General features: G+C 40.3%; 2 protein-coding genes across 3 annotated transcripts in view; one reads left to right on the top strand and one right to left on the bottom strand.

Moving 5' to 3' along the window:
- Positions 1 to 1,113: 1,113 nt before the first annotated feature.
- Positions 1,114 to 4,568, bottom strand: cos (kinesin-like protein costa). Its single transcript, XM_065231425.1, has one exon. The coding sequence runs from the start codon at positions 4,555 to 4,557 to the stop codon at positions 1,423 to 1,425; it is 3,135 nt and encodes a 1,044-aa protein (XP_065087497.1). The 5' UTR covers positions 4,558 to 4,568; the 3' UTR covers positions 1,114 to 1,422.
- A 6,628-nt stretch (positions 4,569 to 11,196) lies between these two features.
- Dscam1 (Down syndrome cell adhesion molecule 1) overlaps positions 11,197 to 17,953 on the top strand; it is a 199,238-nt gene continuing 192,481 nt past the window's right edge. For both annotated transcript variants that reach the window (XM_065231435.1, XM_065231436.1), the window contains exons 1-3: positions 11,197 to 11,342; positions 11,607 to 12,070; positions 12,233 to 12,562. In XM_065231435.1, the coding sequence (XP_065087507.1) occupies positions 11,989 to 12,070; positions 12,233 to 12,562 (412 nt within the window). In that variant the 5' untranslated portion in view covers positions 11,197 to 11,342; positions 11,607 to 11,988. The remainder of the gene's footprint in view (positions 11,343 to 11,606; positions 12,071 to 12,232; positions 12,563 to 17,953) is intronic.

Genomic DNA, 17,953 nt, shown 5'->3' with positions numbered 1-17,953 from the left:
AATTTGTAGTAATTTTTTTCAAAAGAGAAAGTTGATTAAGAGAATCAATCAAAATCACTTGCACCCCTGCTTCCAAGTTTGGTTACAAGATTAAAACTCTGGAGAGCATTTTGTGTGGTCGTTGGGGGCTTGTGGTTCTGAATATGGACAAACAAGCACAGATAAATTCTATTCCAACTCTTTACTGATGTTAGCTTGATGGCCCTGAAAAGGGCCGTTTTATTGAAGAGGACATCCATGGCCACTTACGCTTGGCGTGTTTAGTGTAGGTGACAGCATCACGGACCTCATTTTCCAGGAACACCTTCAGCATACCTCGTAGATCAGACCGGAGATACGTTTGACACCACCACGGTGAGCCAGACGATCGATGGCGGTTATCTCGAAGAACTTTACGATGACGCTTGGTGCCTCCTTTACCAGACCTTTTCCTCCTTTGCCACGACCAGTCAATTGTTGCTTGTTAATTGTGAAGGAGTGGACTAGCAACCACCTTCCTACTGCTGCTATTGCTGTTCACCGCCCGTAGCGAAAATGAGCTAATGCCATACAGCAGCGCTCTTTTATATTTTTTCAGGTTAAAGCAGAATTATGTGCAACCAAGTGGTATAAAAGCTACAAAGACTCCTCCCATTATGAGTAGTTTGCTATCAAGTAGCGAGACTGGCTCTTTTCCTTTTGCGTACACGGCGAATGAGAACGACCCAAATTTGAGTTTAGTTCACTCATAATCGCTTGTTTCGTCTACTTACTACTCTCTGACGACTGCATGTAGGTAATTGGTGGATTTGTTAGTTATTTCGGCGCTTTTGGACAATGCAGGATATTCACCAGTTTTTCAATAGTTTCTTGTTGAAAATCAACATTCGGAAGCATTGTTATCGATACGTGACCATATTTCTGATCGATTGGTGATAAAATTATTGAAATTGAACCAGGGGCAGCTGAGTTATTAACGTTCAAAATCTTTCTTAATTTGTTACATGTTCTATTTTTCGGTTTTCACAAAGTGTACCCCCATATAGAAATCAAAGACGTAGTCCTACGTCAAAAATGCTTTCGGATACAAAAAACACATTTTCTTTGTTACGATTACGAGACACGAAAGGTGTAAATCTACTACCAGAAAGATAGCAAACACATTTATTTAAATGCAATACGTCAGAAGGACTACAACACTCAGGTAGTTTTAGGTAGTTGTGGTACATAGAGTCATGTTAATTATAATAACAGAGAGCAGAACACCTATTTTTTGTGCATTCACTTTCATCGATTGGCCACGGTTGTTAAACGACAATCAATTCTAACAGGACAAACTACAATAGTAGAGAGAGTATTCTCGTGTTCGAGATTTTGTAAGGAGTCAGAAAATAGAGGATATTTGTTTGCTAAGGTACAGTTAGAGATTTGTAGCTTACAGGGTTACTTTCCGCCATCACTCTGGATGATGATTTTGTTCTTCTCGCGGGTGACCTTGGTGAGCGAGGGACGGGATGAGATCTGTAGTTGTTTGAGATTCTGCTGCGGTATATCGGATTGGAAGATTTTACGCTTATCGCTGTGGTAGCGCGTGAGGACCTGTAGCTTGGAGAATAGCTTGTTCTTGCTGCGGTCCTTTTCGGCGGCGGCAGCAGCGGCGACGAGGGGCTGAACGGTAGATGCGGCAGCAGCAGCCGCAGCCACATTGCTAGTTTTGAAATGGGTAGCTAGATGTTTACTGTGCGGCGTTGGCTCCGAGTCCGAGTCTAGTGCGCTGAGCTGATGATGATGGTGATGATATCGGCTGGAACTCGGACTGAGCACCAGGTCACCCGTTGGCGAGTATGGGTGTAGGGCATTCTCCGGGATGGAACTGCCGATGGAAGCCGATGTATCGGCGGCAAAATGGCGCAGCATGAGATTCAGTTTGGTTTCGTGCTGCTTCTGGAGAGCGATTATCGAGCGTTCTTTCTCCAGACGGGTTTGGCGGATGGCATTGGTTAAAATCTTCTCCTGCCACTCCCAGGTGTCCCGTTCCCGCTCCAGGCTTATGAATTGCACTTCCAACTTTTTGCTATTTTCTTTCAGATCAACCACTTTCTGGAAGTACTTGTAGAGCAGCGTTCGCATCTCGTCCGTCGAGAGTTTATTCAGCCGGGCCATCAGCATCTGTTCGCCTTTCTCCCGCTGCAGACTCTCGTCGGTATCGATACTCTTCCTGCCGCAAATGAGTTCATTTTTCATTTCTATGGCAGCGTCAATTGCTTCAATAGCTTCGTCACATTCCACCAGCTTACGTTCCTCGTCGAAAGATGGCATCTTGTCTTCGCGGATTTTCTTATCCAGATTGCACCTCTGATCAAGCAAGTGATCCCGAGTCCTTCGGAGATTGATAATCTCCTGCCGCAGGGAGTCCTTTTCGGACTTTTTATTAACGTATTTCTTCAAATTACTCGACTTTTCCTTGAGCACGTGTTCGATATGTGAAATTCTTTCGTTCATGTTCTTAATCTTACTTTTGCCTTCGCTAATTTCCTGAATGGCACTGATTTTCGACGTTTTCTCCTTCTTCACGACTTCAATCTCCTTCTCGATCGTCTCCTTCTTGTCCAGTTCTTTCTTAAGCATCTTCTGCAGCACTTCGAGCTGCTTTTGGGAGTCCTTGATCGACTGCTGTAGCTTTTTCTTCTTATGACCCGACTCCCCGGCAATGTATCGAATCGAGTCCAGGTCCTTCAGTCTCTGTTCGAGTTGGGAAGTTTTCCCCTTTAGATGGTTAATCTCTTTTTTGTCCGCTCCATTCACAACTGCCTTGGTCAGTTGCTTCTTCGCTTTCTCATATTCATCCTCCAAGTTGCGCTTCTTCTTGTTGAATCGAGACTTGGCCACCGATCGAGTTTCGCTGTTCTCGATCAGATCTGTTATGTACTTTTGCTTCAGGGAAATTGTGCGTCTGATTTCTTCGATTTGAGCGTGCAGAGAATCGATTCCTGCCACCGTTATGCGAAGGTTGTTATTCAGAGTGTCGAGTCGTTTGCTGTTGATCACTGGACCGGGTGCCAGTGAAGTCGTAGAATTGCTTCGCAGGTGAGACATCAAAGACAACTCATTACTGCTAATCGAATCTGCATCGTAGATTGACTTCCTTCGAGCCGGGTTGTGCACCGGTGCAATCTGTTTCTTCTTCTCCTGTTGACGAATTTCCTCATTAAAATCATCGATCATCTTCGGGTGAGCCTGGAAGAAGTCTTTGTACTTTTCGTTGATCAGATTGTTCGTTTTGACTTGGAAATTTCTCATGTAGCCTTGAATTCGATCAGTCATGTCCGTCAGATGGGTGCAAATGTCCGAATCGCTTTCGTTATCCGAATTGCACTGTTCACTGGTATTGACCTTGCCGCTGCTCTTCAAGGTATCGTCTCCTTCGTCAATTTCCTCTATCGGACCAAGGCAAACTCTCGCCGGTTGATTGCCAGCGTTAATACTGATGTCAGTCGAACTGAAACAATCGTCACATTCCGCCTTCAGGTAGAGCCATTCTTCGATTTGACTTCGTTCCTGCTGAGTAAGCTCGCAAGTACTGAATATTTTATTGAACAAACTCTCAGCGTTCTTCAGTAGCTTCGACCACTGCTGCGAAGCAAAGTACAGGCCGTCATAATTAGGCTGCGGTATCCCCGCAGAAAGATCCTCATTGAGTGCTACAACAGGCACGTTATTATCCGAAAACGTGTTCATCACCACGTGGTTCACTATCTCCTGTGCCTTGTCTCCAAACTCCAGATTCCTAATTCCGTTCTCTCCTTCCAATTCCTTCACGCACAGAAGCATCAACGTCTGGGCTCTCCCTCCGAAGGAATCCTTCAAGAAAGCCGTCAAAATAGACTCATTGTAATCCTCGGTTCTCTTATGAACGATATCCTCCAGCTTCCTTAATCCGGAATCCTTCAGCCTACTCGCTCCCTCCACCACCTCCCGTTCCGTCCCGGTCAAATCGCAAAAGCTAATCGTCGATTGCCGATGTTGGTTCAACCCATTCAACGCCGTCCACTGCTGCTCCAGGATTAAACTCAATATGTTATGATTCTCCGGATTCCTGTTGTGCAGCCCCAAGCTCAACAACCCATAAATTTCCTCGATCGTAAAGCATTGCATCATTGCCGCCCCTAGCACATCGATTACATCCCCGTCGCTCGTTATCTCAGTCCAAGCGACCCCCACCGAATACATCCGCTCCGGATGTCCTCCGAGCTGGCAAAACAGATCCCTCACAAAGCACAGCAGAATCCCCTCGCTCGCACCATTGCCGTACAACGCAAAACTCTTTCCACTTCCCCGCTCCCCGTACGATACAATCGAAAAATCATACCCTTCCAGCACTGCTTCCGTAACGCCAGCAACCGTCTCGGCGTAGATTTCCCGCGGATCCGTTTCGCCACGGAAGACACGGGAAAATCGAAATTTCCGACCCGCTGCTATCACCAGCTCCTGTTGGTCATCCTCCTCCTCTTCCAGGGCAGCAGCATCTTGCTTCTCCGGAGAGGAAAGCTTCACCACCACCTTCAGCGAGATGTCCATTTTGGGTTATGCTGAAAGTTGGACGTTTTTAAAATATGTTTCACCGTAAACTATGCGAAAAACTTACCATTTGAGTGAATAAATTCCGATTGTATTTCGCGTATAAAATATTTTTGTTGTTTTTACTGCAGCGCAGTTTTTCAATCTGATCCGTCAAGTCAACAAAATTTTGGAGAAAACCAAATCGAGGGGTGCTCCAGTGAATCGCGCAACAACACTTTTGAGTGCTCGACTTATGTTGTGTTTCAAAACATCCCAATTCAACATGTTGCAAGGTTGAGACAAATGTTGCAGCTCAGGGTGGTCCATAAAAAAACAGAGTTGAGTTGTTTAGGCCTTTCGCAATGCTGAGTTGTAAAATTGACCACTTTGTCAAGCAGTTTTGGCGTGACTTTCTACCAGCGATTTCACAAAACTGGACCAACTAATTTCTATTTTTTTTGTGATACGCACAAATGTTGGCTACTTTTTTCGAGGTTCTAGAAGAAAAAATCTTAAAATAATGTTTCATTTCAAAGTTTGAGTGGTAGTAAACGTCATGTTATCTACTCGGATGAAGTGGTTAATTGTTTTAAACTACTCGACAATTCTATAATTTGAAACTGTCAAAAATAAAACTGCAACACGATCAACGCAACGCTCAGTTCTGAAAGATGTTTGTAATCATCATGTTCCATAAACTTTACTATTTTTTACACACAAAGAACAAAAATTGTTGCTTTAAAAATAATGCATGATCAAATTAAAAGTTTCCCAAATTTCGTAGTTTTAACTATGAAAATTTTCAAAATAAAACATATTTTTTTGGGTTAAAAGTGTTTCTTTCACTTTCGGCTTGTAATTTTAAAAGTGTTTTTTTTTTAGAATAAAAGGCGAAAAACTGTCAAAAATCTCTTCATTGCAAAGTTTTTGACAGTACTGGACCACCGTTTCCCGCCAAATTGGACATGTGAAAAAAAACGAGACCAGCAGCTAACGTGAGGAGCAGCAGTTTCTTCAAGTGTCCCACATTTTCATCCGCCGGCGCGCTTGTTTATCTTCTGACGCTATCGAGTGGAAGGATCGAAAGGATATTCCAGTTACGGGATTTGGAGGTAGGTTGATGAAATTTTCGAATACTTTCGAGCTTGCTTCCGATTTTACTAATTTATGTGTTTTGAGCAGCCTCGTCAGTCTTGCCGGAAAAGAAGGCTGGGTGGGACCATCACCAACTGTATCATTTGCGTAAAATGCTTCTCATGGAAGATTCCACAATGCAGTGCCCTTTCAGTCATCATCAAAAATATAAATAAACGAAAATACATTAAATAAAATATTTCTATTGTTTTTTTTTGAAAGCATATAGCAGTTGAATTAAAAATAATTCATATTTGAGATCAAAACATACATCGTTGCGATAAAAATGCCCATATTTTAAATTAAATCCTTTCGTGAGTCTATTTAAAAAACATGGATTTTATTTTGACAGTTCTACAATTCGATTTAAAAGTTTCTACTTTTAAAAGTAAAAAACGAGTTATTTTTTAATTGACAGTTGGCTGACTTTTGTTTTGAATGCAAAAGACTTTCTACCAAAAAGAACCAACGCAAACTTTTAATTCTACCAATGGTTTTTTCAATTTCATCAATGATAATTTTTTGTGTGAATGAAGTTCTCCGTTTTTCTTTGTGAAGCTCTTCGAAACATCTTTAAATACATCCAAAGAAATTTGAAACAGAGTCCCATTCGTGTTTCAAACTCGCTCAGAAATAAAACAGAATAGTCGAACAGTTGCAAATCTTGTGCAAAATAGTGTTCGAATAATGAAACTGCTACTCAACATTGCGAGAGGTGCGTTTCTGTCCTAGTTTCAAATTAACCACTTCATTCGAGCAGATAAAATGACGTTTACTACCACTCGAACTTTGAAATGAAACATTATTTTGAGATTTTTTCTTCTAGAACCTCGAAAAAAGTAGCCAACATTTGTGCATTTCACAAAAAAATAGAAATTAGTTGGTCCAGTTTTGTGAAATCGCTGGTAGAAAGTCACGCCAAAACTGCTTGACAAAGTGGTCAATTGAAACAGTCCTTATAAAATACAACAGCATTGCGAACGGCCTTAGGGTAGGGTCGTACTAGAGAGGGTCTAGTATAAGAGAGGAACGGATTCAAAACAAACTGCCGTGGCAACCTATGCCCAGGCGATTTCTAGCAACAATGCCAATGAAATCAAGATAGGCGTTGCTCGATTGGCTCTGGCTTTGACAGTTCGTTTGGCTCAAAATCAGCCAGTCCGGTCTTCTCTTATACTAGATCCTCTCTACCTAAAACTAATGATTACGGAACAAATATTGCGCGTTTCACACCAAATTGGACTAATAAGCGCGTTTTCACTTATTAAAAAGTGTGATAAAACGGCAAGTTTACGTCTAATCGTCTTGGTGTCTTCGGTGCACTTATTCCTTATGATGCAAGCAATAAGTGCTCCGAAGACATCAAAACGATTTTACGAATACGTGCACTTTTATCACACTTTTTGCATTTTTGGGGCAGTCCATTTTCAGATGCAATCAGCAATAATTTATTCCACCTAAATACGGCTTCTTGGCCACAGTGCAATGTAATCGATTCAACATTTTTCGAAGTTCTGCCAAGTTCGTGATTTTTCGGCTAGAAAAAAATTGATCCTAAGAATCTTGAAAACTTCTTGGAGCCCAGAGGTCTATTAATTTTACTAAACGAACCTTCGACATGCGGAGTAGTCCAGAATCCTGATTTTGTTTTCAGAATAATCTACATGTTAGCGCGTTCATTCAAATATTTCTAGCGTTCAGAATGACAAGGGCCTAACAGAATGATAAGCAGTCGCATTGCCTAGCATTACCTTTTAAAGCGGCATGTGCCGATGCTTGCATCTGCATAGCTGTTATGCATCACCTGGCATCGCTGGGACGTCGTGGGTAAGCAATTGACCACTTTGTCATGCAGTTTTGGCGTGACTTTCTACCAGCGATTTCACAAAAATGGACCAACTAATTTCTATTTTTTTTATGAAACGCACAAATTTTGGCTACTTTTCTCGAGGTTCTAGAAGAAAAAATCTCAAAACAATGTTTTATTTCAAAGTTTGAGTGGTAGTAAACGTCATTTTAACTGCTCGAATGAAGTGGTCAATTGGGGAAATGTATCGAGTACTTCGCCCAGGAGGACGGGCACTGATTTACGTTTGGGCTAAAAATCAATGCTAAGAAGCCAATGCAAAAAAATCATGCTATGTACGGCAGAACAAGCACAACAATAAACCACCGCGGGATGGAGAGCTGGAGATTAAACATGGCGACGGGGAATCGGTGCTTCCGATTCCCACCAACAGGACGTAGTTCCAGCATCAGGATTTGCTGGTTCCTTGGAAGTTGCGTGACGTAGAACGGCAGCAGCACTAAGCGAAGGTAACTTTTCTCAGGTATTACCATGTGTTCGAGGAGAAGGAATTGTCCGAATTGTGTTTGGCGGTGGGCGAAATTAGCGTAGAAGCACAAACGAAGTGACAGACGACTAACTGGCGAAGAAATCCATTAAAATAATGTGGTTCACTGTAATAGAATTTTCTTGGAAGCTTGTGCCATCATCCACCAGATGGGTTAGTTTTTTTTTTGTTTTGATTTGAACAAAGTTGATTTTGTGTACAATGATTCTTTGACAGTGTGCAAAGAGTGTATCATTTTGTCATTTTTTTATGCATTTCAGTTTTGAGTAGAGTGAAAGAGATAGAACCAAAACATTCTAATACATTTGGTGAAAATGCTAGTACAATCCAGTAGTAGTGTTGCCATGTGGTTCAATCCAGTAGTAGTGGTGTTGCCATGTGGTACACTGAAAAATTTAAATAGCAAGTTAGTCACCAAATTTTCTGTCACTTCGTTTGTGGTGGAAGATTGTTACTATGACCAGGGGAATTGGTGTGTTATTTAAAAAAAAAAAGAATGAATATTTAGACCTTTAAGGTGATCGATCGACTTGTCTTCATCCGAAATGTGTCCCCGAAATGTAGATTTATTTAAAATAGCAATTCATTTACTCATGATCAATCGCTTTCACGACACTGTAGAAATTGACCAACTCGTCATAAATTATAATTCTCCAGCAGGTCTATCAACTGCGGCAGTTTCGTCTTCACATTGACCTCTTTGAAATTGAACTTATCGATGTACAGATCGGTCAGAATCCCGTAGATGCGGTTCATCGTTTCGCATGTTCAAATCGATCAGTGCCTGCAGTATCTGGCAGTCCTTCGTCAGCTTGTTGTAGTGAACGATCTTCGGCTCGATCAACTTGATTAATCCGGGAAGGGTTTGCCCGTTGATTTCTGAAAATGGGTGCTACCAACAATCAATACGAAACTAACGATTTTAAATTGGCTCACCACTTTAGTAGCCTATTGGTCCCAAGCAAACGATTAACGTACCCTATTCTAGTCGAAATTCTAGTACTACGCAATGTTTGTTTTGATTCGCTATGAAAGTTTGACAGATAAAATGAGGGGTTATTGGTTTTTCCTATGTTTCGAGGGGTAATTCGACAAGCTTGGGACCGAAGATAGTACCAGAGGTGAGCCAAAAAGTTGAGCACGTTTCTTCGGGACCTACTTGTCTTAGAGTTACCTCTATGGTGCTACGCTGTTATCAATCAAATCGAATGTGTTGAAAGCTGTTACTTATTGGTTGAAATCAGGGTTACTTCCACTCACTAGCTATAAAATTATATTTTTCGGAATTATGCAATCATTAGATGACATAATGATATGTTGTACTTGTAGGTAACGAGAAGAGGGTGTAAAGTATGTGTTTGACTCATAAAACCTGTCAATTTCGCTTTCAGAGCGTCACAATAAGCGATCTTATGACTCGTGAGCGTTCACTCAGAGTGAGCACTCACGAGTCGTAAAATCGCTGTTTGTGACGCACTGAAAGCAATATTGACAGATTTTATGTGTCAAACACATATTTCCGTCCTCATCTTGTAACTTACAAGTACTAATTATCACTATACCATCTCGTGATTTCATAATTCTGAAAAACATTTTTTTATAGCAAGTGAGTGGAAGTAACCCTGGTTGAAATCTCAAGCTTGATCCGTTTCTTGGTGGCTTCCTTCGTAATAAAGCCCTTCAGAATCGAAATGGTAGAAATATTGTCGCTTCTTAAGTTCGCTTCCGCCTTGCCATATTCACAAATCACTACCGTTCAGATGAAGACTCGACGGAAATAGAGCCGATTCCTTTGGTTTCCATAAATATTTTTCGGTATTTCCGGGATACTGTTCATCAACCAGTTGTGCATTTCAGCCTGACTGAAGGCCCCTTTGAGAGTGAGCACATAAGCACACACATAGGTCTAGATGCCTGTGTGGACATGGAATTTTACATGGAAATTCGCCAATAAAAATGTGTTGAATTTTAGGAGTGAAGATTTTTTCAGGAAAAAATTCCCGAATATGAGAAAAGTAAAGATTGGATTCACGCAGTCTATTGGTAATACTCCTAGACTGAACAAAATATTCGTCGATTTCCTCTTTTTCCGGTAGATTTTTGAGGTTTTTCACAGGAAACCAAGAGGAAAATTTACTCATCGCTGAGTTCCTGCACTTTTGACGATTATGAGTGAACCAAACTCAAATTTGGGTCGTTCTTATTTGTCGTGTACGTATAGAATTTTTTAAGTGTAGACATCGGAAAATTAGGAAAATTATAATTCCTTCAAATTTAAGATTTTCCAGACTGTGGCGATCGGACTGTTGCTCAACCTCGCCCTAATAAACAAATAACACAAATGAACTGTATCCCGGATGGGTAAACCGGTAAACTATCCCACAAATGGTTTTGATGATACCCCGAACACGTCGTTAATAGAAATACTCAGAGGAAGAGATTAGCGGAAGTAATATTTTGAGCCAAATGAACTGTCAAAATCTGAGCCAATGGAACATTCCCATTAGATTTTTTTATTCTTACTAGATTAAATTTGAGAGTATTACAACCGAACAGAAATTCAATCACCTCTATGTTTCGTGTGTTTCTCAAATTCAACTAGTTTTTTTTGAATAAAAAACAACATTATAACTCTATTGATTAATTGATTTTAGTTGGTTAATTAATGGCACAAAGAAATGTGCAAAATATTGCGATGTAATCAATTATTAATTTGCACGTAAATTGAATCAAAAGTAACAGTCATGTGAAATGCTAGCTTCTAGCAAGGGTTGCAAGATTATTTAGGTACAAATCCCTGCTGCCGAATTGTATTTTGTTTTCTCCGCCCATCTCTCCCTCTGAGTATTTCTCTTTTATGGTTATTTTTATTAGGGCGGGTTCAACATAATAATCAAGGTCTATGTCCTGGTCAACCACACTGCTAATTCATATTTATTTCGCCAGAGTTGGCAACAGCCACGTGCAACATCGCAAACGATGCATTAGCATCAACATGTGCAACATTCCAACCGCTGCTTCAAAACATTACTGTCCACTCCCTCTATCTTTCCAGCTTGCATACACACACACCAACGCGGCGTCGCAACATAATGCTGGACGCTCATCGTCGCTCTGACAGCTATGCTCCATTGCAAGCAAGCAGCAGTAAATAGATGCTGGAGCCCGTCAAAGGAGTTCGGAAGTATCGAACCCGTACGTCGCGTTTCGATTGAATTTTCCAGGTGAAAAATAGTGCTAAATCCGTCGATTGTTGGTAATTGTGGTGAATAAAGGCCGTTTGAAGCATACTTTTATTGATCCGGGTCGCGAAAGGTAAGTTTTCCGGTGGAAAACGCGTTTTTTCCACGGGTTCGGTTTTGGGATGTGCGTCCATCATGGAAAATGACTGCCCGTATGTCCTGGCTGTGACTGAGTGTTGGGGAGTGAAAAATTTTCCTCCCTCGATCAATAAATCAGGATCAGGGATTTTCTCAGGAAAATTGTGATATGGGTTGAAGATGGCACGATTAATGATGGCTTAAGGTGTAAAAATTTGAAAACTGATGGCTAATGGGGTCGTTTTTGTCTTTCTTTCAGGTTTTAGGTGGCACCCCAATTCGATTTGGGGGGTGGCTCGCGGTAGCACCCTTATCTGTCAGAACGCAAGGATAAAGGGAAAACGTCGGTCGTCGTCTGTTTTCCACACCCCGTCGTCGCCGTCGCGTGCGTCGCGCAACCATACCGTCGTCGCCGTCGTTGTGTATCTTTAGCGTGCTAGTCTCTGCTTTGGAAGTACTACAACAGGAAATATCAATCTTTCGTCTCCCCTTTGGGGAGAGATTTTTTAAAACCACGTACAGACAAGACAGTGAAAAGAAGCAAGGAATAATACAAAGATTGTGCAGTGTGCAGTGCTCGGAATAATTTAATTGGACCAAACCCAGATAAAGTGCTAAAAGTGAAGAGGTCGTTTTCCGCGATGACTCGGTGCCGTGGAGATACGGCGACAATGTTCGCACTAGTGTGTATGGTTCTGCTAAGTGGCTTCAATTGCTTAAATGGTTAGTTGATTCGAAACGTATATTTACTACCATGCTTGCGTTCCTGTGGTTGAGGAAGCAAGTGTTCCTGGATTGGACTTCCCCTAATTTGGGGACTTCTGAGTTGGGAGTATGATTATGTGTTCGGATCACTAATCGTTTTCAATTAATTTCCCCACATAGCGGTCCAAGCGGCTTCCAAGGTGGACGACTCAAAGGGTCCCGTCTTCCTGAAGGAACCGACCAATCGTATCGACTTTTCCAACTCGACCGGAGCCGTTGTGGAGTGCAGTGCCACTGGAAACCCCCCGCCGGAAATGATCTGGATCCGAAGCGACGGCACGGCCGTTGGAGAAGTACCCGGACTGCGGCAAATCCTACCGAATGGAAACCTGGTGTTCCCACCGTTCCGCGCCGAAGACTACCGTCAGGACGTGCACGCCCAGGTCTATGCTTGTATGGCCAAGAACCAGTTTGGATCGATCATTTCGCGGGATGTCAACGTACGAGCCGGTAAGTTTTATTTGGGTTCCACCCATGCGAGAACCGAAAAGAAAGGAACGTGATACGAAACATCTGCGCAACGCGATGAAGGCGAAGGAACGGATCAAGCAAGAATGGTGAAAAGTCCTTCGAAGAAGGCGAAGAAACACGGAGAAGAAACCTCGTTTTTGTTCAAGTGCTTAGCATCGGGAAGCAGAGCATGATGCGAAAACCGAAATCGATGCAAAGTGTTGCCGTAAAAAGCTGGTATTGGTGCTGTTTGTCTGACCGGCCCTGAATGCCGGTTGCGTTGTACAAACTGCAGGCCAGCAGATTGGAGAAGGCGAAGCATACGAAAATAAAACGAAAATCGAAACCGCCGACAACAATAATATTATTTCTCGGCTAAATGGGTGTGAGTGTTGTATGTTAGTGTTATAAAAGCATGATGCGAGCGGAGAAGGAAGATAGTGTGTGCATTTATAAAAATAAAACACATCGCTACAGTGCGGAATGTGTGCGCGCCGATGATGCCAGGCGGAAAAATCAAATCAGCTGCTAATGAGGAAGAAAGGCTGTGCAATAAATGGAAACGTTCAAAGAAGGAAGTGCATTTTTTCTGCCCTTCTGGATGGGTTGGACACGACAAGGTTGTTTATAATTTGATTTGAAAATCTAGAGGTTTGTTTTAGTGGAGTAGCTTCCGGGCAATGGCTATCGATTGGCTCAGTATGGTTGTGCCAAATAGGTACGGTACCAAAATGGTATGTAGACCCGTTCAGAGGAGGCTTTTTGGTACATACTTGACCCGATATGGAAGAATTATGCAAACCAGAATTGCCGGGGGAAAACTAATGAGTCTTGGTTTATAAATATTATAAATATTGGCGTTTAGTTTTCTACCATCCCATGGGAAATTATTGATGATAAGTTAAGAGTTTTTTCGGAGTGATTCCACAACAAATTATTTTGCAGAGATCTTCAAGGCTATTTAAAGGAAAAAAATCATGGGAATTCTGAGGATAATCTCAAGAAGTTTCTCGATGAAAAATAATTCAAAGCAAAATTCCATTGGAACTATTGGAGAATACTTAAAGGGTAGAGGGTAGAAGTAGCATTACAATTAAAACTGATAATAATTCCAGAAGAACTTCAATGGAATTCCATGAGAGTTTTGGCAGGAATATCAAACAAATTAAATTCAATGGGAATTCTAAAGTGAATTCAACGGAAAGTATGAAAATAATTGCATATAATTTGATTTCTTAGGAGTATGTATTCCAAAAGAATTCTAAGGAAAATTTTAAGGTAATTCCAAGGGAAATGAATTCCAATTTTCGAAGATAGTTCCATCAAAATTTTGAGGAAAATTTCAAAGGAATTCCAAGGAGTATTCCAATGATAATATTATTCCGGTGATATTTTTTAGAAAAATCTAAAGAGAGTTCCTTGGAAACTATGAGTAGCATTTCAAAGAATTAATGGGAATTCTGAGCAGAAGTATGAAGAAATTCCTATGGTAATGTCTGGAGAATACTAAATGGATGCTAAGGAGAACTCCGTGTGATTTTATTCAGGATTATTTTTGGAATTGCTTGGTAAAGAATTATTAATAATATGAATAGCATTGCAGAGTAAGTTTAGAGAATGTTCTGCAGAACATTTTCAAGAGTTTTACGGATAAAATTCTAGGGAATAAATTCGTCATTCAATATGTAGAAATCCTGGACACAGAAAAAACACCGATTTCTTCCCCTTCGCTTAAGACTTAAACTAAATTTTCAAGCGCTAAAATCGGCCTTAAGTGTTTTAACATTTTTGAAAAATCGATTGGTTAATTTTTGATACATTGTGGCCTTGTCCGATTTTTCATAAATTTTCATGAATCGAGATTCATCAGCTAGATAGAACAGTCTACGGGATGTTTTTTTTTTCAAACTAATCGCTGGCCAGACAAAACAAGACCGTGGCACAGTGGGACGAAATCAAAAAAAGAGGGACATGGCCATTTGCGACGAAACTATTGAGTGTAGTATTTTGATGTTTTCTAGAATGTTTCTTCAAATTTTTTTGCTTAATAGGGGTGTAGTTATGGTAAAAAATCGGTTTCTAAGGGGGTACTAGCGTTAGTGCTCCATTTTCACCCTATAACTTCGTCCACTTGAGAGATAGAAAATGCACGTCTTAGACAAAGTTTCTTAAAATGACTTCATCTACAATGTTTCCATAGTTATTCATCAATTTCAACAAGTTATTTTTTTATCTTAGTATATACCTCCCTTAATCAAAAATGTTCACTTCTCAATTAAAGTGCTCAAAAAAAATGAAGACTCATTCTAAAAGAAATCAAAATGCTACACTCAATAGTTTCTTCGCAAATAGCCATGTCCCTCTTTTTTTGATTTTGTCCCACTGTGCGTGGGTCTGATTTGACCCGCAGGCTGTACGTCGGGCAGAAACACCAAATTGCCTTAAATCGCCAAAATTACCATTAAAACTCCAAAAGTAATATAGTTCAGTTCCACGCCAAATGACGAATCGATCTGATACGACCTTGCATAATTGTTCGTTATGGTCAATCATTCACATTTGCGCTAAAATTCGGACATTTTGAATCTGGCAAAAAATTTAAAAATTACGTACTCGAAAACATCACTTTCAATCGAAATGACGTCTGAGACAAAGTTTAGTAAAAAATAATTCTAGCGTTCAGAATCATAAGGGCCTAACTGCGATGATCGATTCTGTTTATTTATTTGTTAATAACTTGGCAGGTTTAAATTTTTTCGGTGCTTTGAATGTTGCTTTTGCTAGTTTTCTTTTAGTACACTGTACTGGAAAAATTTCGGAAAATTCTCGCGTAACATTTGAAAAGGGCCTATCCTCGTTGATCGATTCTCTTTATCGATTTTCTCTTTGGTTTACCAAGACAACATAAACGAATTTCTCGCTAAGCTCGCATCGCAGTTCGACAGAAGATGGTGTTAGCTTGCGCCTGAAACAACACACTCAATGGAAAATTCATTTGCAGTCGGGTTATTCGCCAAAGAGAAAATCGATGAAGAGAATCGATCAACAATGATAGGTCCTATTCTCGTGTTGCGCGAGAATTGGTTCACTTAACTGTAGTAATGCGAAGAGAAAATCGATGAAGAGAATCGATCATCGCAGTTAGACCCTTATGATTCTGAACGCTAGAATTACTTTTCATGACAATATACGCGGTAAAAAACTTCTTGTAATTTTGGGTAAACAATCTAAAAAAAGTGATTAAAACTTCAATAACAAACACTAACCCTCTTCAATATTTTTTGAGCAGTTTTCATTATAATTACTTTTAAATGATCCTTGAAATGTCATTAGAATCATCATCGGAATTCAATTCTCATGGAACTTTCTTCGGAATTATCTTAAAATGTTCCTCAGTACGAAATCCTTTGAATCGGATTTTGAGTATCGATATCGGATCCAATATCTAATGGAAAATACATTAAACATATATCATGCATTTGGAATATTAAAAATCGATATTACACAAACAAAAATATTCTGTCCACTCTTTGAGCTTCCATCGCTCAAAACTCGCCGTGTTTTCGAAAACCAACGCTCCCAAGTGACCGATGTTGTAATATTTGACAGAAGTTTCAGAGCCACCAGGAACAAATATGAGAATGTATACTCTTCTTACTTGTTAGATAAGTACCCTAAAATAGCACATGTCATTAGTTCGATACCACTCCTTGCGTACCTACATATCAATTTTCGTATGAAGTTAGCCGTCCACTTCGATTATATTATTGCGTTGAACCATTCCCTCGTGCTAACTCCATACCAAATTAGCGGTAGAGATCTTTCTCAATGGCTCGTCACGAACAAATTCTTCGTTACCAGATCCTTCAACTGGAGATAGAACCATGTCGATGATTATTAACATCTGACCGATATCGAATTTCGATTATTGTTGATAATTTATACACGATATTTATCGATAATATCGGACTTATCGATATCGTCACAGTACTACTCCCACCCCCCCCCCCCCCACTTCCCATGGAATTATGCTCCGTATTCTTTTTCTCCCTGAAACTTCTTGAAATTCTCCTCAGAATGTTTTTGGAATTCTTTGAATTTCTTAGGGATTAATTTCTGAAATTCCAATACATTTTCGTTAAAATTTTCTTCGAATCCCATGCAGGGTTTACTTGGAATTCTAGTCAGAACTACCTTGGTATTCAGGTTTCATATGGATTCTGGAGTTCCTCAGGCCTACCTTACAAGCAGATTGCACTTAAAGTTTTCTTCACAGTTCTTCCCAGAACTCCCTTGGAATGAGTTCCTTAGAAATTATCATCAAATTTCATGAGCCTCGAAAATAACACAAGGTTCTTAATATTGATGTTTTTCATATCTGTGATCGACAGTGTTCACTCGGCTGTCGACAAAAGCAGGCCACTCTCGATGTGTGCTACGCGATCGTCTGTTTTCTCGGCAGCAACCATTGTGTGGTCCTCCTCATTATTCTTCATCAGCAGTTCTTTCGGTCGATGCGTCGTCGACTTTGGAAAGCAACCGTTTCGTGATGAGTGTGTGAGTGCTGACCACGTTTTGCGTCCATTGCTACAATGGACGCGCTCTGACCCTCGTTGGCGTACAACAATTTGCCATACAATGAAACTACTGGAAGCAGATCCCGTTCTGATGGAGGAGGCTTTTTGGATAGCGGAAGATAAAGTCTTTATTGTGTTGTACCTTTTGACTATAGTTTTAAGATGTATTGTATAGTGACCAAGAATCCTCGGCTCTGTAAAGTTAATTCATTTGAGCCTTATCAAATAAATCAATAAACAAAAAATATCTGTGATCTTGGACAATGCCTTGGAAAATACGAAATGTCCGTCACAAAGAATATGTGTCTTCGATCCAGTAACTTGAACATTTTGCCAAGTATAGTTATTTTTAAAGCTCAGAATTTAAAAAGAAAATTGTTCAAATTTAAAATTTCTGAAAAATATTTTGTTCCTGAACATAAATCCACTCAGGATCTATTAAGTTTAATGAGTGAAAGAACTCGAGGTTTTTTTCCAAGAAACATAAAATTCCCGGTTTTCCAGGTTTTTTTTCAAGCAGTAGACAGTTAGACACCCTGAATTTCTATAGTAGTTTTCTTTCTTTCTTTCTTTTTCTTCCTGGCATGAGACGGAATAATTGTTGGCGATTTGAGGCAATCATGAAATAGTCTTATTTATCCTTCTATTATTTGCTGGTTATTATCTTTATCAACCAGCAAATTACCTGCACAAATGATCAGAAATCATTTTCCGGAATTTGGCCTAAAGACCGTTCGGCATAATGACAATTTGGCCTAGTGACCCATTCGGCCTATTGAACTTTGACCTAATAACCCAGCATCCGCCCAGAGCA

The sequence above is a fragment of the Ochlerotatus camptorhynchus genome, unplaced genomic scaffold (assembly GCF_037179485.1).
Source record: "Ochlerotatus camptorhynchus isolate MF236.1 unplaced genomic scaffold, CSIRO-AGI_Acam_v1.1 ptg000357l, whole genome shotgun sequence".
NCBI lineage: Eukaryota > Metazoa > Arthropoda > Insecta > Diptera > Culicidae > Ochlerotatus > Ochlerotatus camptorhynchus.
Note: the sequence above shows the minus strand (reverse complement) of the source record. Positions and strands in the feature narration are given on the sequence as shown.